Below are 20,372 nucleotides of genomic sequence, written 5' to 3'. Positions count from 1 at the left end.
AATTCTGAAATAACTTCAGCTGGTATTTCATTTTGGTGTTGGTAGGAACCTCCTAGGTCAATCTTGCTGGTATTTTTTTCTCTCCCCTTGACAGATAAAGGAACTGGGAGTTAGTGACACAGCTGGGATTCAGACCCCTGGCTTTCATTTCTCAGCCTCATCCTTCTGCTACTCTGTATTTGTTCATAACTATTCAAACACCTTGTGATTCAGGTTTTGGGCTGCATCATGCGTCCAAGAACAGCTAACTGACTGCACTTACTTTTCCTACAGACTAAAGCAAATCTTGTAACCCCGAGGAATGGGGAACCACTGATTGCTGCTATTCAGGATTTTCTAACAGGTGGGTTGGTGAAGTTCACTTGAAAGGAGACTTCTGACTGGAACACAGTGTTCCTCGTTCATAGTGATTCATGTGATGACTTGAAAAGCTATTTAATCGCCTGTGTTTAATTTGGATTTTTGTTTACTAAGTTTGATCATGAACCTCCTTGTGTGTTTTTTTTTTTAATTGGTTGGTTATTCATTAATTCAGCAAGTCTTTAGTGAGCTCCTCTCATGGACTGGGCATTTTCTAAACCTAGTGTCTGGCTTAGAATCTGTCCCCTTTGCCTGGGGATACAGCAGTGAACAAAACAAAGTCATGTTCCTGTGGAGGTAGATCCCAGTTGAAGGAGAAAGCCAGTAAGCGGCTGTTTGTTTTAATTCATGCTGTTGGTCATGGTTCACATTTATTTTAAAATTGAAACCTTGCACTGTTCTCACAATTTCATTCCTTTTCTTTGTTTTGTGTTGGTCCCTAATGCTTAGGTGCCTATCTCCTCACTCTCAAGGACACTTTCTTTGATCGGGCCAAGGCTTGCCAAATCATTGCTTCAATACTGGTTGGCAAGGATGAGAAAATTAAAGTTCGCCTCCCACCGCCTACGATCCTAAAGGTGTGTGCGGGAGCTGTGTGTCAGTGCACAGGTGTGTGTATGTGTTCGTGTGGGTGGACTGGTGAAGTTAATGGAACTGTGTTGGTGCCAGGCTCGAGTGCAGTCCCTGGGCCATCTGGTTTTGTCTACTGAAGGGGGATTGAGACCAGGCTCAGCCCACTGACTCTCAGGCTTCCTCCCATCCCTCAGCCTGTCACCCTGTGGACCGGAAAGCAGATCTTCAGTGTCATCCTCAGGCCTAGTGATGACAATCCAGTGAGGGCCAACCTGCGAACCAAGGGCAAACAGTACTCTGGCAAAGGGGAAGATCTCTGTGCCAATGATTCCTGTGAGTGGATGGAACTCGGGTGGGGAGGAGGAAGGACGGGACAGAAAAGCAAGTGGCTGGTTGTCAGTTTTGCTGGTACCTTCACTTAGCAAGCAAATTCAGTGTTTCTCTAAGCCTTAGGTGGAAAGTTTTTCTTCAGGAAAATGTAGCTGGTATTTCTTCTCTCAGATATAATTCCCCATTTCTCTTAAAAGTAGAGATCATGTAGACACGTGACGCAGTGGTTAGAATGTTCTCTCTAAATGTGTTTTGTCTTAAGTGACTAGTTTTTGTCAGTACAGTTTGTCTTTATTTTGTCATCTTTTTTTTTTTTTTTTTGGTCATCAACAAGGATTTTATTATTTAAGACATTTAATTTTTTTTTTTTTTGAGACAGAGCCTCGTTCTGTCGCCCAGGCTGGAATGCAGTGGCGCGATCTGAACTGACTGCAACTTCCGCCTACTGGGTTCAAGCGATTCTCCTGCCTCAGCCTCCCATGTAGCTTGGATTACAGGCACCCACCACGCCTGGCTTATTTTTGTATTTTTAGTACAGACAGGGTTTCACCATGTTGGCCAGGCTGGTCTTGAACTCCTGACCTCAAGTGATCCACCTTGCCCTCCCAAAGTACTGGGATTATAGGCATGAACCACTGCACCCAGCCTGGATTGATTTTTTTTTTTTTTTTTTTTTTTTGAGGCGGAGTCTTGCTCTGTCGCCCAGACTGGAGTGCAGTGGCCAGATCTCAGCTCACTGCAAGCTCCGCCTCCCGGGTTTACACCATTCTCCTGCCTCAGCCTCCCGAGTAGCTGGGACTACAGGTGCCCGCCACCTCGCCCGGCTAGTTTTTGTATTTTTAGTAGAGACGGGGTTTCACCGTGTTAGCCAGGATGGTCTGGATCTCCTGACCTCGTGATCCGCCCGTCTCGGCCTCCCAAAGTGCTGGGATTACAGGCTTGAGCCACCGCGCCCGGCTTTTTTTTTTTTTTTAAGACGAACAGGTTCTCCATACGTTGTCCAGGTTGGTCTCAAACTCCTAGGCTTAAGCAATCCTCCCACCTCAGCCCCCCAAAGTGCTGGGATTACAGGTGTGAGCCACCACACCCAGCCAGGGAAAGAATTTACATGCAGGTCATCTGAGTCCATCTAAACCAGTTCAACCCAAAGTGCAGTCCACAGAGCACTGCTGTTTAGCCAGCATCCATTGAGTTACTTTTCTGATGTGAGCACGTTGGCTCACCCAGACCACTACCAAGCAGTTCCCCAGCAGCCTAGTTTGAGTAGCACTGATTTACAATGGGCTTTGCTAGCGAGACCTCGGGACTAGAAGTGGAACTCCAGGACTCTGTACTAAAGAACTGAGTTGCAGAGTTCTTCTGAAGGTCAGGATTTCTGCTGTCTTCTAATGAAGAGCAAATGTTTTGAAGAGCACTGATACTCCTCAGGCTTATTTCTTTGGAAATATGCTCTCTGATCTTTAAAATACTTCAGCTTCTTATTTTAGACTGTTTTGTTTCTTTTTGGATATGAATTTCATTTTGTTGTTGTATAGGCTGTACATGATGGTACCTTTGTTCATTTTTAATATATGAGTAACAAATTGTTTACACTTTATAGAGCACTTCACTGTACGTTGTCTCCTCTGATGCTCAAAATATCCCATAACATAAAGATAACAAGTGCCTGATACTGTTACCCACAGTTCACAGATGAGGAGAGTGAGGGTCAACTGGTATATTTCAGGGTTAGGACTACACAATAACTGGAGTTTTTATATTTTTCAAAAATTCCCAGGTTTTCCTTTAATCGCCGCCCCCCCCCCAAAAAAAAAAAAAAAACTTTGAGGAGAATTTCTATTTGTTTTGCTTTAACTGCCAGTATGGGAATATATTTTCTCAATTGTCCCAAATTCATTTTGGAATTAAAGCAAAGTAATAAATAATTGTTTGTCTAAATATATAATCATTCTTCCAGATGTTACAATTCAGAACAGTGAGTTGATGAGTGGCAGCATGGACAAAGGAACCCTAGGGTCAGGATCCAAGAACAATATTTTTTACATTTTGCTGCGAGACTGGGGACAGAATGAAGCTGCGGATGCCATGTCACGGCTCGCCAGGCTGGCTCCTGTCTACCTGTGTGAGTATCTCAGCATCCTCCTTTTAGTTAAAGCTGTAGTTGTTAGAGTCTTAAGGGTTTCTGTTATTTTGTTCTTTTATTGCCATTTCATCCCCACCACACGTATACACACAGAAGAAGATACTTGTTCCAGGCTAAATCATGTGTGCTGTTATTAATGAAATTAACTCTACTGAATAGTTTCACAACAGATTGGAATTTGCTTTTCAGTTCTCTTCTCAAAACCAGCAATAGCTCCCTACCATCTTCCAGACAGGGTTAGATTATAAAACATCCTTAATGGGCTGCTTCCAAGGTACCTGTGGAAGCACTAGAACACTTGGGGCTGTCCATGATTCAGTTCTCCAGAATTACTCAGTGTTTGCCTACTATGCTTTCACTGTTCTATTTTTTTTGTTTCTTTGCTCATGCTTTGAGTGTGCCATGTGTCAAGTGATGTTTGCATGCCCCAGAAATCTGTATTCCACTCTTATACTTGCCTGGGTATACAATTTTAGATTGAAAATTATTTTCCCTCAGAATTTTGAAGGTACTGCTCTACTTTCTTCTTGTTTTCAGAGTTGTTGTTAACAGGTATTGTCATTCTTATTCTCCAGTTTTTGTATTTGATTTTTTTTTTTTTTTTTTTTTAAGATAGGGTCTTGCTCTGTCACTCAGGCTGGAGTACAGTAGTGTGATCTTGGCTCACTGCAGCCTCTGGCGCAGCTGGAACTACAGGCACGTGCCACCATGCCCAACTAAGTTTTGTAGAAATGAAGTCTCACTATGTTGCCCAGGCTGGTCTTGAACTCCTGGGCTCAAGTGATCCACCTGCCTCCGCCTCCCAAAGTACTAGGCTTACAGGCATGAGCCACCACGCCTGGCCCTTGAATTGTTTTTTTCATTCTAGAAACTTTCAGAATCCTCTCTGTTCTCACTCTGAAAGTTCACAACAATATACCTTTGGTGTGGATCTTTTTTCATTCATTGTGCTAAGCACCCAGTAATCTCTTTTAATCTGCAACTGTGTGTCCTTCCATTCTGGAAATTTTCTTATGTTATTTATTCAATAATTTTCTCTCTTTTACTTTCTCTGTTCTTTCTTTTTGGAACTTCTGTTAGTTACATATTAGAACTCCTAGATTAATTATCTAATTATCTTCTGTTTGCCATTTCTTTATTCTAGATTCACTTTATCTTTTAATACTTATATTGATTTTTAAAATTTTATCACTGTTATGTATTTAATTTCCAATATTATTTTTCAATATTCCTCTTCACAGGCAGTGTTTTGGTTTTTTTTGTTTTTTTTTTGAGATGGAGTCTTGCTCAGTCACCAGGCTGGAGTGCCGTGATGCGATCTCGGCTCGCTGCAACCTCCGCCTCTCGGGTTCAAGTGATTCTCCTGCGCAGCCTCCCGAGTACCTGGGACTACAGGTGCCTGCCACCACATCCAGCTAATTTTTGTGTTTTTAATAGAGACGGGGTTTCACCATGTTGGCCAGGCTGGTCTCGAACTCCTGACCTCAAGTGATCCACCCACCTCAGCCTCCCAGAGTGCTAGGATTACAGGCATGAGCCGCTGCGCCCGGCCTGTTTTGTTTTTAAAGCTTTCTTGTTTTGATCCCTGAGTGTATCTTCTCTGATCACTCTGAGATAATAATCATAGTTTTATTATATTTGCTTCCTGAATTTTCTGTGTCCTTTTGGTTTCTTTTTCCTGTGCATTTGTGTCTTTTGTCTTCCATGTTAAAATCTTTCCTCAAATATCTGGTGGTCCTTCAGGAGTAAGGACTGAAACATTGATTGGAAATGGAGCTGACTGGTTGATGGTCCTCTCAGTTTTTTTATTGAGGAAAAAAGTCTTTTATTGAGGGGCTACCAAATATCCTTATTCATGACACTTTTCTCTAGGGAAGCTTGATTTCCCGGTGGTGTCTTTTGCAGTCTCCATCTCCTAACTTAGGGTAGAGACCTGGCTACTGGGATTCCGGGAGCTGACAGGGAATCAGGCTTAGGGTTCTCAAGCATGGAATATACCGACTTTCCCTCAGTGTTTTTGTTTACAGTTATTTCATCTGCCTGGTATCCCCAGACCCAGAGCCTCTCTGATTGCATTTCACTGGGAGTGAACTCCCATCTCCTACAGGACTAAGGGCCTGGAGCTTTCCTTATACAGACTTTCCACTAGGTTTCCTTGTTCCCAGCACATTCATCATCTCCAGCATTTGCAGAACCTAATGATCTCATTTCTAAGCCTTTCCAGGCCCATTAATCCTCTCGTCTACAGGTACTTGTTGGTCATACCTTCCTATCCTACTAAGCCAGAAGCCATCATTCACTCACTTTATTTCTACATACAGTATATTGTGGCTAGGATCAATGGTGGCACCTAGTTCCATCAAAGGTGTAGTATACTTTGTGTGTGTGTATGTGTGTGACTCAGGGTCTTGCTCTGTTGCCCAGGCTGGAGCACAGTGATGTGATTATGGCTCATTGCAACCTCCACCTCCCAAGTAGCTGGGACTACTGGCATGTGCCACCATACCCAGCTAATTTTTTAAGGTTTTTGTAGAGATGAGGCTGATCACAAACATCTGGGCTCAAGCGAGCCTCCTGCCTCAGCCCCCGAAAGTGCTGGGATTATAGGCCTGAGCCACTGCACCTAGCCCTCAGGCCACCCTTTAGTGTTTAAATGTCACTCTGCTTTGGATAATAGTTGGAAACAGTATTGTGTTTCCCCACCAGTTCGTAAGGTCTCGGAGAGAAGTCAGTTGAGTCTTAGTCATTTGTGTAACTCCCTAATGACTGAGAAAGAAAGCCATTATTTAACTGAATTGTGATGAATTCTGTGAAGATATAAACTTTTTTATACTTTAAACTATATATACATAGTTTATATATAGTACAAACTATATCTAGCAGGCATAAACTATATTTAGTAGATTTACAGAGTCTCATTTATGGCCCTTTCTTCCTGCTCTACCAACTCTACAGCTAACCGTGGTTTCTCAATTGGGATCGGTGATGTCACACCTGGCCAAGGACTGCTAAAGGCCAAGTATGAGTTGCTGAATGCCGGCTACAAGAAATGTGATGAGTACATCGAAGCCCTGAACACGGGCAAGCTGCAGCAGCAGCCTGGCTGCACTGCTGAGGAGACCCTGGAGGTGAGCCCGGCCCTTTGGTTCAGGGTCGCCCCTGTCTGTGCACAGTGGCTAAGGTGGTGCCCTCTGGGGTTGGGCTGAGCCATGAAGAGAGGTAGCAAAGGAGTGGGCAAGTCAAGGTAGTGGCGTCTGCCCTGTTGGGGCCCTGGGCTCACTGTGTGTATCCTCATTTGTTTCCTGAGGGTAGGGCCTTTCATCAGATCCTCATGTGACCCTCCTAGCTTTCACATCCAGGTGGTGAAAACATAGCTATCTGTTCATTCAGCCACACGGGGTTGCTCTTGTTCTGGTGGCACACGCAGGTCCCTTCTCTAACTGGTACTTGAGTGCTCCTGCCTTTTCTATTTTCAACATCCTTCAAGTAGAAACTGACACCACAGCTCTTTGGTTTTTGGGGGTTCGGTTTGTTTTTGTTTTTGTTTTTGCTTGAGACTGAATCTCGTTCTTCATAGTTTTATGAAGCACTCCAGTATGATCTTGGCTCACTGCAACGTCTGACTCCCTGGTTCAAGTGATTCTCCTGCCTCACCCTCCCGAGTAGCTGGGATTACAGGCACATGCCACCACAACCAGCTAATTTTTGTATTTTTAGTAGAGACGGGGTTTCACCATGTTGGCCAGGCTGTTCTCAAACTCCTGACCTCAAGTGATCCGCCCGCCTCAGCCTCCCAAAGTACTGTGATTACAGGTGTGAGACAACACACCCAGCCAGTTTTTTTCTTCTTGTTGTTTTGTTTTAAGATGGAGTCTCACTCTGTCACCCAGGCGGAGTGCAGTGGTTCAGTCTCAGCTCACTGCAACCTCTACCTCCTGCGTGCAAGCAATTATTCCTGCCTCAACATCCTGAGTAGCTGGGATTACAGGCACGCACCACCACGCTCAGCTAATTTTTTTTTGTATTTTTAGTAGGGATGGGGTTTTGCCATGTTGGCCTGGTCTCGAACTCCTGACCTCAGGTGATCCACCCACCTCGGCCTCCCAAAGTGCTGGAATTATAGACATGAGCCACCACGCCCAGCCTCACCACAGTTCTTTGAGTGTATGGTCTTTGAAAGAGACTTGGATGCAGAAGAGGGAGAATTCATGTCTAATAGTCACATCCCCAGCCTGCTGCCCCTCATTTGAAACTATTTTAGCTAAGATCTCAACCAGCATGGGTGAGAATCAGAATCACCACCAGCCTGTGAGAACCTGAAACTCCCTGGAGCACCCAGGTCAGCAGTCTGAGTGCACCAGGCTTTCGCCTGGCCATCTTCTGCCTCACCAATAACCTGTGGCACTGAGCTTTGACTCACCTGAGTGTGGAAGAAAGGCTCTTTAAGCATCGGGAAGTTTTCTGGTAAAATACATTTTCTGAAGCAAGGAGAAACCAGAATTGTGTGAGGTATTTACCATTAGCTCATTCTTAATCTTACTTTCACTGAGTCTTAAAGAGAGAGAAAAGGATATCCCTCACTGGTACCTCCTAGAAAATTACTTGAGGCCTCGGCAGCAGCAGTTTTTCTTGGAACCAGACTCTTAACTGATTCAGCATCCTAGTTTGTAAGTTGAGGAGTAACTGTGTGGATGAGCTCATGAGCCGGAATATTCTTGTGAAGTCACCTCATCACATGCCTAGCTTGTGGACATTCAGATGTGTGCTTGGCAAGAATAAGTAGAAAGACAAATTTACAAACAGTGCAAGCAATTCTCTTTTACATACCACATATTGTCTTATACGTTTGTATGGGGTGCATGTGTGTGTCCACACAGCTATTTATATACAGATATTTTGTTGGATAGTATACACAAAGCCATACATTCTACCTTATGGGCCACTTAAAGGAGTTTTCAAGTTTTTATTACTGTCAATTTTAGGCCAGGCTTGGTGGCTTATGCCTATAATCAAGGCAGGAAGATCCCTTGAGGCCAGGAGTTCAAGACGAACTTGGGCAGCGTAGCAAGACCCCATCTCTACAAAAAAAAATCTAAAAATTAGCCAGGCCTGGTAGGGACATATACCTGTAGTTCTAGCTACTCAGGGGTCTGGGTCAGGAGGATCTCTTGAACCCGGGAGTTTGAGGCTGCAGTGAGCTGTGATTATGCCATTGTACACCAGCCTCAGCAACAAGATCCTGTCTCTAACAAAAACAAAAAAAAGAAAAACTTTTTGCCTTATACACCAATTTTAGAACCTTGTAGAAGATGCACGTGTTCGTATAGCCAGAGCATTTTGCTCCTCTCTAAGGTTCTGAAACATTTATTGATTGGAAATCGGGCATCTTGCCTCAGTATTTTCAAATTTCTTTAAATGTTAGATTGAACATTTGTAATCCACAGAGGCAATGAGGACAACCCACCGAGGATCTCCTTTTCTCCCACTAGGCACTGATCCTGAAGGAGCTGTCTGTGATCCGTGACCACGCCGGCAGCGCGTGCCTCCGGGAGCTGGACAAGAGCAACAGCCCCCTCACCATGGCTCTGTGTGGCTCCAAAGGTGTGCATGTCCCTCTCTCACCTGCTGGCAGTGTGTTCTCCGTACAGGCTGTTTGGCTCCAGAAAATGTGATAGTCACACCTCCAAACAGGCATTTCATTTATTTAAGGGGATCTTTTTAAATCAGAGAGACTTAATTATTTGCATTTTGGGAAATTTAACTGCTTTGGAGGAACTTGTTGGTGATGTGTGTAGATTCTGAGTTTGACGGTGCTTTGAGCAAACGTGGTCTTTAAAAAAAGATGAGGCCACATGCAGTGGCTCATGCCTATAATCCCAGCACTTTGGGAGGCCAAGGCCGATGGATTGCTTGAGCCCAGGAGTTCGAGATCAGCCTGGGCAATATGCTGAAACCGCGTCTCTATGAAAAAATACAAAAAACAAATTAGCTGGGCATGGTGACTTGTGCCTGTCGTCCCAGCTACTCAGGAGGCTAAGGTGGGAGGATCACTTGAGCCCGGCAAGTCAGGCAGGTTGAAGAAGAAAGAAAGCCAGGGATTTTTTAATGTACTTAATGATGTGGCAGAATTCTTTAATTTTGTAGATACCGAGGTCCTCAAAGCATTTGGTTTTATGATAATACATTCAATTCAACATCTCTGTGCTTCTATTTCTGTACACTTTTTTTTTTTTAACAGGATAAAGTCCAGTCTCTTTAACTTTGCTGCCTTTCACCCCATTGCTCTCCTGCTTCCTGCCCTCAGGACATAGCCCACACTTTCCCATTTCTCTGTCTTTGCTTCCCACTTTCCCCCCACTTGGGAATTCCTCCCCCTCTCCCTTTATGTCCAAATCATAATGTCCTCCAGGAGTCCAACCTGGACTTGCTGAAGCGTCCTTGAAGACTCAGCTGTCACTTCCCCAGCCTTTCCTCCAACCCACGTATGCTCCTGGCTCCTCTCGCCTTCATTCCGCCTTTCTTGGGTTCCTGACAGCTCCTTGTTGTCTTGATTGTATTTCTGTCTTCTACTGTTCCAAGACCATGACCTTGTTGAGCATAAGGGCCTATTCCTGTTTTACCCTTCCGATCTGCATGCACTTCAATTAGTGTTATTTTGGTAAATGAATGTTACATTTCTGGCCCACGTCCCCAGGTTCCTTCATTAACATATCACAGATGATTGCCTGTGTGGGACAGCAGGCCATCAGTGGCTCTCGAGTGCCAGACGGCTTTGAAAACAGATCCTTGCCTCACTTTGAAAAACACTCAAAGGTAAGCAGTAGCAGATCAGGTAGCACTGTGAAGACCTCTTCATGTACACTTCCCTCCAAGGAACACAGACCTATTCAGATCAAAGACTATTGGCCAATTTCATGTGGAGTTTTATATATGTATTTTTTTTTTTTTTTTTGCCATTTTATTAAGATACACTTCTGGCCAGGCGCAGTATCTCGTGCCTGAAATCCTAGCATTTTGGGAGGCCAAGGCGAGAGGATTGCTTGAGGCCAGGAGTTCATCTGGCCAACATAGCAAGACCCCATCTCTACAAATAAATAAATATATATATACTTCATATGTAATTATTACAATTATATTTCATATGTAATTTACCCATGTAAGGCATACAGTTCAGTGATTGTTAATATATTCACAGAGCTGTGCAGCCATCACTATAATCTACTTTTAGAACATTTTCAGTGCCCAGAATGAAACCCTGTAGATATTAACAATGAATGCATGGCTATGTTTTGGAGGTGGGCAGGTCTGACCCACAGGAAGGATGTGTTGAAGGTGTCATTTCCCAGGTAATGGGCAGGCAGCCTCCATCCACAGGGTGTCCTCTGAGGTCCTTGACTGCTTGCCTACTTTAAGGAGAGGAGCCAGATCTTAGGTTTCCCTCTCCTGTGCCACTTGCCTGCCACTGGCACCAGCAGCAGCCCGGGCTGGGCCCTCATTCTCCTTGTCCCTAGTATAAAGTATTTCTCCGTCAGGAAAGGGCATAGAAAGCCTACCATTTCGTGAGAATATACTGGCCAGGTATTTATAGTCTCAAGGTGGGGCATTTTCTGATTTGAGTGGATTTCAGAATCGTGGGCCTTGAACTTTTTTTGTTTGATTTTTCTTTTTTCTACCTCTCTTTAGCTCCCAGCTGCCAAAGGCTTTGTGGCTAATAGCTTTTATTCTGGTTTGACACCAACTGAGTTTTTCTTCCACACAATGGCCGGCCGGGAAGGTCTAGTCGACACGGCTGTAAAGACAGCTGAAACAGGATACATGCAGGTAACCTGAAGAAATGTAGGCCATTAGCAACAGAGCAGGACAGGGCTCTGTGGGTTTTGACTATTGAGTGTTTGCACGTTTTGCACATGAGCTGTAAGGTGTATAGTCTTGGGTTAAATTTAAAAGGAAAAAATTAGAAAGGTAGATGCCCTGGAAATGAACAACCAAAAAAATGTAGTATGTTCCAAATCATCTTATGATGATCAAGACCAGGCCAGAGCCATGCATAGCAAAGCGCTGTTAGAGGAGAACATGACTGGAAGTACATTGTGGGATATGTCATTCAACCTCACTAAGCCTTGCTTTACTAACACGTGACAATGAAGGTTATTGCGAGGCCTCTGCCTCTCTCTTTGCAACTATTTATGTAACTCATTATTAATATCATTCTAATTAACTCTAATGACCTATTCCAGTGCTTGCTGCAGGGCTTGGATGCTTAGAAGGAAAGCATTTCCCCAGAGAGTGTATAGCTCTGAGATAATAGACTCTGGGGCACAGGGCTAAACTAGAGGCTTCTCAGCGTTTGTGCTTCTCAAAGTTTGCCACAAAAGTACCCCTAATGACCGAGGAGGGAAAAACACATCTTCTTAATGTTCTTCCATAAGACCACAGGCAAAAGATGTCTTTTCAGTCCCTGTACTCCCTACTCAACAATTTGTTCATTTTTTAAAGTAATGTTTTTAACTACTTAAAACACCAGATAAAGTCAACGCTATAAGTTGCTGGGCCATGAACTTGCTGTAGCTTTGTGTCTTCTCTCTCACTACTGTGGAAGCATGGCCCTTTGCAAGTGGGAAAACCAGGGTGGATAAACCAGAGATGTGAATGAGTGGGCCAGAACAAACACTGTGATTAGTGTGACAGTGGACACCTCTTTCCAAATCAGTAGACGCCTATTTCCATCATCTCTCCTGTACCTCGTGTATCATTGTCTGATACTTTTAATCATCTTTTTTTGTGTGTCATCCATGGAATACAATTAATCATCTTTCAAAGGGAAATTACCCTTCAGTTTTGGAGCATGCTGCTTTTGTCAGAAACTCAACAGACTGTGAAATACTTTTACCACTCTTGCCATAATGTGTGTTTTGACTTAATTTTTTGTCTTTACTTTTTGAATTAGAGAGTATGACTTTGCCAGAGCAGTGTGTTAACGTAAACCAAATTAGTTCTGGCGTAAGGGATTTTTGTTTTGAAGTTGCCTAGAGGAAGATTCCTTTCTCTTTAATTCACTGAGCCACCATAGCATTCCTGGCTGGAGTGTTCAGCTGGTGGACGGTTCTCCCTAAGCAGATTTGAGAAGCCATTGCTGCCTGCTGGTTCTGACACAATACTGCTCCTGTTCTCTCTTCTTCCCCCTCTGTCCCAGAAGAGGGCCTGCACCTGATCCTTTGTAATTCATATTGAAGTCTGCAGGGGTCCTGGCTTAAGTTCTGTTTAGAAATGCAAAGCTATTGCATTAATTTATACCTTAGGGAGAAAGAGAAGGAAGGTAAAACAGCCTAGGAAAACAGTGTTTGCAGAGTCCTTTGTGGGTGATGGGGCTTAAGTTGCATGTGTTCTAAAATACACTAAAATGCTGGAGGTTGGAGCATATTCCAAATCCCACTGCACAGGCTAGTAAGGCATTCTTGCTCTTGTTCTTGGGGTGAGAGGACTCTTTTTAAGGGATTTCTAATAAAGTATTTTTATGTGATTAAAGTGCTTATAACCTTGAGACTCCTGAGTTGCAAATCTTATCCTCTCCACATGTGACTAGTCTTCCCAAAGCAGCTGAGCTTTTTCCTCCTTTTCCTTCAGCGAAGGCTTGTCAAATCTCTTGAAGATCTTTGCTCCCAGTATGATCTGACAGTCCGAAGCTCTACTGGCGATATTATCCAGTTCATTTACGGAGGAGATGGCTTAGATCCTGCAGCTATGGAGGGAAAAGATGAACCTTTGGAGTTTAAAAGGGTTCTAGACAACATCAAAGTAAGATTTAGCATTATATCTGGGGTTAGAGTGTTTTTAAGGATGTTTCTTTAGGATGGAAGTACTGTTTGGACTATCACTTGCAGTTAATAAATACTTCAGTATTTATAATCCCAAGCACTGGATTAGTATCTTTTTTGTTTGTGTTACTCTGCATAATTTTCCAATATTAAAAGGGAAGGGCCAGGCACAATGGCTTATGCCTGTGATCACAGTACTTTGGGAGGCCAAGGCAGGAGGATCACTTGAGGCCATGAGTTTAAGAGCAGCCTGGGCAGCAAAGTGAGACCCCATCTCTATAAAAAAAAAGAAAAAAACAATTTTTAAAAAAAATTTCCAATATTTAAAGGAAAAAGGCCAGGCGCAGTGGCTTACACCTAGAATCCTAGCAATTTGGGAGGCCAGCACAGGAGAATCACTTGAAGCGAGATGTTTGAGATCAGCCTGGGCAGCAGAGTAAAAACTCGATCTCTAAACAAATATTTTTTAAAGAATTAGCCAGGCCGGGTGTGGTGGCTCACGCCTGTAATCCCAGCACTTTGGGAGGCCGAGATGGGTGGATCACGAGGTCAGGAGATTGTGACCATCCTGGCTAACACCGTGAAACCCTGTCTCTACTAAAAAATACAAAAAACTAGCCAGGCGAGGTGGCGGCGCCTGTAGTCCCAGCTACTCGGGAGGCGGAGCTTGCGGTGAGCTGAGATCCGGCCACTGCACTCCAGCCTGGGCGATAGAGCGAGACTCTGTCTCAAAAAAAAAAAAAAAAAAAAGGCAAAAAAAATAGCTGGGCATGGTGGTGGACGCCTGTAGTCCCAGCTACTGGGGAGGCTGAGGCAGGAGAATGGCGTGAACCCAGGAGGCAGAGCTTGCAGTGAGCTGAGATTGAGCCACAGCACTCCAGCCTGGGCAACTGAGAGAGACTCTGTCTCAAAAAAAAAAAGAATTAGCCAGAGATTGGGCGGATCACAAGATCAAGAGATGGAGACCATCCTGCCAACATGGTGAAACCCCATCTCTACTAAAGATACAAAAATTAGCTGGGTGTGGTGGTACGTGCCTATAATCCCAGCTACTCAGGAGGCTGAGGCAGGAGAATCACTTGAACCAGGGAGTTGGAGGTTGCAATGAACCAAGATCGCACCACTGCACTGCAGCCTGGCAACAGAGTGAGACTCCGTCTCAAAAAACAAAAAAAGAATTTGCCAAGGATGATGGCATGCACCTGAAGTTCCAGCTACTCAGGAGGCTAGGGCAGGTGAATCCTTAAGCCCAGGAGTTTGAGGCCACAGTGAGCTGATCTCACCACTATATTCCAGCCTGGGTGACAGAGCAAGACCCTGTCTTAAAAAAAAAAAAAGACAAAAAAAAAGTTGTTTTCAGTTGAAAGTCTAGTGTTGGTAGTAATCAAATGCCAGCAGAAGAGGACTTTGTTTGGTTTCTCTCTGTGTCAAGTAGAGTGCACTAGAGACCAGTTTTGTAAGTCATGGGTATTGAAAAACAGGCACACTTCATATACTTTGAGAATATAACTTGGAACAACCTTTTTGGAGAGTAGTTGGACAGTATCAGTCTGAGTTTTAAATATGTGTCCCTTTTGACCCAGTAGTTTCCCTTACAGAAACTCCTTTTGTCCTCTAGAAATGGTCTAACTATGCCAAGAATGTTTTTTCCAGGCTGCTTACAGTAAAGGCAAACCATCACTAGAGGATAGTTCAAATACGTGATGGTCTGTCTGTACAAAAGAATAATAATGCAGCCATTAAAACATTGAGTCAACTTGGACAAAGCAGAGGAGAGAAAAAAAGAGGAAATTCTGTCAGGGCTCACACTTATAATCCTAGTTCTTTGGGAGGCCGAGGTGGGCCGATCACTTGAGGTCAGGAGTTCGAAACCATCCTGGCCAAGATGGTGAAACCCCGTCTCTACTAAAAATACAAAAAAATTAATCGGGCATGGTGGTGCATGCCTGTAGTCCCAGCTACTCGGGAAGCTGAGGCAGGCAGAAGAATCACTTGAACCTGGGAGGCGGAGGTTGCAGTGAGCTGAGATGGCGCCACTGCACTCCAGCCTTGGCAATCCGGCAAGACTCCATCTCAAAAAAAAAAAAAAGAAATTTATGAGCTTGAGAAGTGGGAGAGTATTTTCACTCTTGAAATGTTTGAGTTTTTTAAATAACAGTTTATATTTTTAATGTAAATCTAGTGGGGGGCGGGGAGGTGGCGAAGGCTGGGAAGTGATGGGACAACACCTGCTGAATAGCCCAGAAATTTTTGCGTAGGATGGAGTCTCCATTTATCCAGTTTTCATCTTCACATGAAAGGTAGAGTCCACAACTTGTTTTGAAAGAAAAATCACAGGTTGCTAAAAGCTCACCTCGGGTAAGGTCATTTTATCCCTTATAAGTTCTGTCATCTACTCCTGCCCCCTCTCTGTGGCCCCTACACATAATATAATTTTCTTTTAATACTTGAGGCAGTCTTCCCGTGTCCGAGTGAGCCTGCTCTCAGCAAAAACGAGCTGATCCTGACCACAGAGTCCATCATGAAGAAGAGTGAGTTCCTCTGCTGCCAGGACAGTTTTCTGCAGGTGAGCTCTGCCAGGTGCTGACCATTGCACCCAGCCTGGCTGTTGTAAAGAACTCTGTTTGCCAAGGACTGTCAAGTGGATTTTATAAGCTGGGTTTTTGTTTTTTAAGGTAGGGTTGTTCCTTTGTTAAAAAGTTCAAGAATGAGCCAGGCGTGGTGGCTCACGCCTGTAATCCCAGCACTTTTGGAGGCCGAGTCTGGTGGATCACTTGAGGTCAGGAGTTTGAAACCAGGCCAACACGGTGAGACCCTGTCTCTACTAAAAATACAAAAATTAGCCAGGCGTGGTGGCAGGCACCTGTAATCCCAGCTTGGGAGGCTGAGGCAGGAGAATCACTTGAACCTGGGAGGTGGAGGTTGCAGTACACCAGGATGGCACCACTGCACTCCAGCCTGGGCAACAGAGCAAGACTCCATCTCAAAAAAAAAATGACGGGCAGTCATTCAAAAATGGCCAAGGCAAAATCTCACCAGCCAACATGCAGAATTTATCTTTTTTTTTTTTTTTTTTTTTTTTTTTTTCTGAGACGGAGTCTCGCTCTGTCGCCCGGGCTGGAGTGCAGTGGCCGGATCTTGGCTCACTGCAAGCTCCGCCTCCTGGGTTAACGCCATTCTCCTGCCTCAGCCTCCCCAGTAGCTGGGACTACAGGCACCCGCTACCTCGCCCGGCTAGTTTTTTTGTATTTTTAGTAGAGACAGGGTTTCACCGGGTTAGCCAGGATGGTCTCGATCTCCTGACCTCGTGATCCGCCCGTCTCGGCCTCCCAAAGTGCTGGGATTACAGGCTTGAGCCACTGCGCCCAGCCAGAATTTATCTCTTGACTTTCTTAGTTTATGTCTTTCAGTCAAGCCATTTCCCTATTAGAAGAAAAATGCTGATTTTGTTTAAGCCCTGTCCCAACACCAGCCTACTACCCACTCTCTCCTGTGAGCCAACTGTTCCCTCAATCATTCTGAATCCCAATAATTATTATTAGTAGTAGTCTTGTTTTGACACCTTTTAAACTGCTCTTTCTTTTGCCGTTTTATGGATCAAAACTCCATTGAATCAGCCTTTTCTATTCTTCCAGGGAGCTATTACCTTGATACCCTCTTAAGGTTTTTTCGTTGGTTTGTTTTTTGTTTTTTGTTTTTTTTTTTTTTGAGACGGAGTCTCGCTCTGTCACCCAGGCTGGAGTGCAGTGGCCAGATCTCAGCTCACTGCAAGCTCCGCCTCCCGGGTTTATACCATTCTCCTGCCTCAGCCTCCCGAGTAGCTGGGACTACAGGTGCCACCACCTCGCCCGGCTAGCTTTTTGTATTTTTAGTAGAGACGGGGTTTCACCGTGTTAGCCAGGATGGTCTCGATCTCCTGACCTCGTGATCCGCCCGTCTCGGCCTCCCAAAGTGCTGGGATTACAGGCTTGAGCCACCGTGCCCGGCTGTTTTTTTTTTTTTTTTTAATGGTTCTGACCTGCTCAGGCAGCTCCTTCATGTTTATAATCATGGTTAGGATCAAAAGCAAAGGGATACAGAAATCAGTAAATGGTTTCCTTTGTGTACTAATTGGTAATTCAAATGTAGCACAAGATCAGCAGGCCAAAGAAGAATGTATCTCTTTCAGTAGATCAAAAATAAAAACAGCAAGTGAAGCTTAAATATTTGTGTTAAGAAAGCTCCTTGCTTCTTGTGTTCATGTGTCAAGGTATGAAAGGTGAAAAAGAGACTCTTCCAGATTTTAAAATCAAGAGTGTGGCAAGGTTGGGTGCCTTTGTCTGTTTTTCTCCTCCAAAGGCTTTCTATTCCTTTTTTTTAACTAACAAATCAGAGTTGTAATTTGGTTTTTCTTCACGCTTATGTTTACGTATTTATCTGTTTGTCCTCGAAGACCTTAACTGAGACAGGTTGTGAGAGCTATAATGAGGTAACGTGCTTAGCATGCTGTGAACGCCAACAGAAAGGGCCCACTCCAGCAGCACCCCAGCATTTGCCAGCACCAGAAAGAGCAGGTTTCTGTCCCGGTTCTGGCAAACACTGCTTTGCTTTGGACTGGTTCCTTTCTTGCCCTTGAAAGCTTTAACAGGTGACCTCCTACCCAGCAGCATTTGTTTATTCAGTGAGCACTGGTTTAGCCCTCACCATATGTCACACAGTCCACAGATCCTGGGGATGCAGGGATGACTAAACACGTCCTTGCCACCGGCAGCTCACAATCTGATGAGCTCAGATTTGCCGAGAGGGTCCAGAATCCACTGGCCAGAACAGATGTGTCTGAGCCCGTGAAATGTTCTCCAGCCCTAGCCCGTATCAGAGCTGAGGTGACAGAGGTACTCCTGAGTGGCACTGAGCCCTAGTCCCTGCCAGAGGCAGATGCCTGTGCTCAAAGGCCTGCTGTGGAGCATGAGACGCTAACTTCTGGTTAATCGTGTGATGAATTGCCTGCCAGTAGCCATGTTGTGAGTTTGTTCCCTCTAGTATGCATGGGTTGACTCAGTGTGAATTTTTAGCAGATTGTTTCACTTTTCATTTCCAAAAAGTGAGCAGTTTTCTTTTTTTAAAATTTTTATTTATTTATTTATTTATTTATTTTTATTTGTTTATTTTTGAGACAGAGTCTTGTTCTGTTATCCAGGCTGGAGTGCAGTGGCGTGATCTCGGCTCACTGCAAGCCTCGCCTCTTGGGTTCACGCCATTCTCCTGCCTCATCCTCCCGAGTAGCTGGGACTACAGGCGCCCGCCACCACGCCCAGCTAATTTTTTGTATTTTTTTTAGTAGAGACGGGGCTTCACCTTGTTAGCCAGGATGGTCTCGATCTCCTGATCTCGTGATCCGCCCGCCTTGGCCTCCCCAAGTGCTGGGATTACAGGCGTGAGCCACCACGCCTGGCCTCTTTTTTAATTTTTAAACCTAATTTCTAGAACCTTTGTGTAGGGAAAGTCATTCAGCAAACCCATGGGAAGCATGTCCACTGGGGTGAAAGCTGAGCTATGTCATTCCCAGTGCCTAAGCCGGCAGATTGTTTTAGGTGTGTTATTTTTACTCCATATGTGTGCATAGTCCCTTGCAGATGAAAACCTTCTGGGTCTAAGGCTTGGCCTTAGGTTCTGCTCCTGTTTTTCCTGTGCCAGCAGGTAAGGCAGCTTTTAACAACTGATGATCAAACAGCAACATCTGGGCCAAAAGGGCTTTTGGGACCTTTCTCAAAAGGACCCAGCCACTGCCAGGCAAAGCCCCCTCTTACACGGAATATACAGAGGAAAAATTCAGTGGCAGCAAGTGCAAATGCCTTTGAATGTTCTGTTAGAGCCGTGCCGGGAGAGGTTGTCCTACTGCCCTCTCCAGCTTTATTTTTCATCTCTGGTTTGCAAAAGGTGACTGTATCGAAAACATGGTGTCAGACTCATCATTAATAACAAGGACTCTGGAGAGTTTCTCTTTAAAAAGAGTTTCTTGAGAACTCTAAAGTTCTTGTGAATTACTAAAAGTTCTTTTTTTTTTTTTTTTTCTGAGACAGAGTCTCACCCTATCACCCAGGCTAGGGTGCAGTGGCACGATCTCAGCTCACTGTAACCTCCGCCTCCTCAGTTTAAGTGATTCTCCTGTCTCAGCCTCCAAATAGCTGGGACTACAGGCACATGCCACCATACCTGACTAATTTTTGTATTTTTAGTAGAGACGGGGTTTCACCATGTTGGCCAGGCTGGTCTCGAACTCCTGACCTCAGGTGATCCACCTGCCTCAGCCTCCCAAAGTGCTGGGATTACAGACATGAGCCACCACACCCAGCTGGTAAAACTTCTTAAATAAAAAGCCCTTTCTATGTAGAACAATGATTGGGCTGCAGGGTCACCCTCCGTGGGTCTCTGCACTTTCTCAGTGGGAAGAAAGAGAGTTGGCCAACACAGGCAGTCATGAGAAAGCAGTATTCATGGGAACTGACAGCCAGAATGTGATGGGCCCCCGAGGTAGCCCCTTGGCTGCCTGGGCTCCTGGGAGACAGACGGAATTTCCCAGTAGGCAAAGATTACATTGAAGAAACCCCTGTTCAGAGAAAAGACTTTGAAGAAAGCATCTGACTTCATGGAGAGGTTGGTTGCCTTGGCCAAGCACTGACCTCATTCAGCCCTTCAGTGCCCTCTGCTCTAGGGTGGTGGGACTAAAGCCATGCCACCTCACAGGGAGGTCTTGCCAAGTTGGGCAGCAGCTGGCTGGGAAAGGCATAAGACCATGTGGGCACAGATGCTAAGGCTATTTAAACAAGAACATAAAGTTCTAGCGTTTTGCTTGTAGAAAGGGTAGTCACTAGAAATGGCTAGTTAGGAGGCTAATGAGATTTCTTTTTGCAAAGTTAGGACGGAATGGGGCTAGGAAGTCTTAAGCTGTCTGTGGGTACCTTACAGGATTTTATTTTTGCGAAAATGGGCTCCTGGTTCAGGCTTAGGCATTTTCAGCCACACAATAGGCTGAGTGGACTTCGGGCAAGGCATGCTGGCCTTCTCTCTGGGGGACCCTCAGCGTACCCCAGAATCAAGAAACAACTTCACAAAGCTTCTTAGCCACCACATAATGCAGTCTGCCCTCACCCTGCTTGTCCTCCGTGTGTGGG

General features: G+C 44.7%; 1 protein-coding gene across 3 annotated transcripts in view; it reads left to right on the top strand.

The window, feature by feature from the left end:
* The window catches only part of POLR3A (RNA polymerase III subunit A), a 50,433-nt gene that overhangs the window by 17,600 nt on the left and 12,461 nt on the right, over positions 1-20,372 (top strand). The window contains exons 12-21 of one of the 3 annotated variants that reach the window (XM_033209415.1): positions 274-343; positions 811-938; positions 1,128-1,266; positions 3,221-3,385; positions 6,362-6,534; positions 8,896-9,007; positions 10,101-10,219; positions 11,090-11,227; positions 13,031-13,201; positions 15,674-15,787. In XM_033209415.1, coding sequence (XP_033065306.1) covers positions 274-343; positions 811-938; positions 1,128-1,266; positions 3,221-3,385; positions 6,362-6,534; positions 8,896-9,007; positions 10,101-10,219; positions 11,090-11,227; positions 13,031-13,201; positions 15,674-15,787 — 1,329 coding nt within the window. The remainder of the gene's footprint in view (positions 1-273; positions 344-810; positions 939-1,127; positions 1,267-3,220; positions 3,386-6,361; positions 6,535-8,895; positions 9,008-10,100; positions 10,220-11,089; positions 11,228-13,030; positions 13,202-15,673; positions 15,788-20,372) is intronic. The other 2 variants (XM_033209417.1, XM_033209416.1) reach the window with 2 other exon arrangements.

The sequence above is a fragment of the Trachypithecus francoisi genome, unplaced genomic scaffold (assembly GCF_009764315.1).
Source record: "Trachypithecus francoisi isolate TF-2019V2 unplaced genomic scaffold, Tfra_2.0 Lachesis_group9, whole genome shotgun sequence".
NCBI lineage: Eukaryota > Metazoa > Chordata > Mammalia > Primates > Cercopithecidae > Trachypithecus > Trachypithecus francoisi.
The sequence above is the reverse complement of the archived record's forward strand: the minus strand, read 5'-3'. Positions and strand labels throughout refer to the sequence as shown.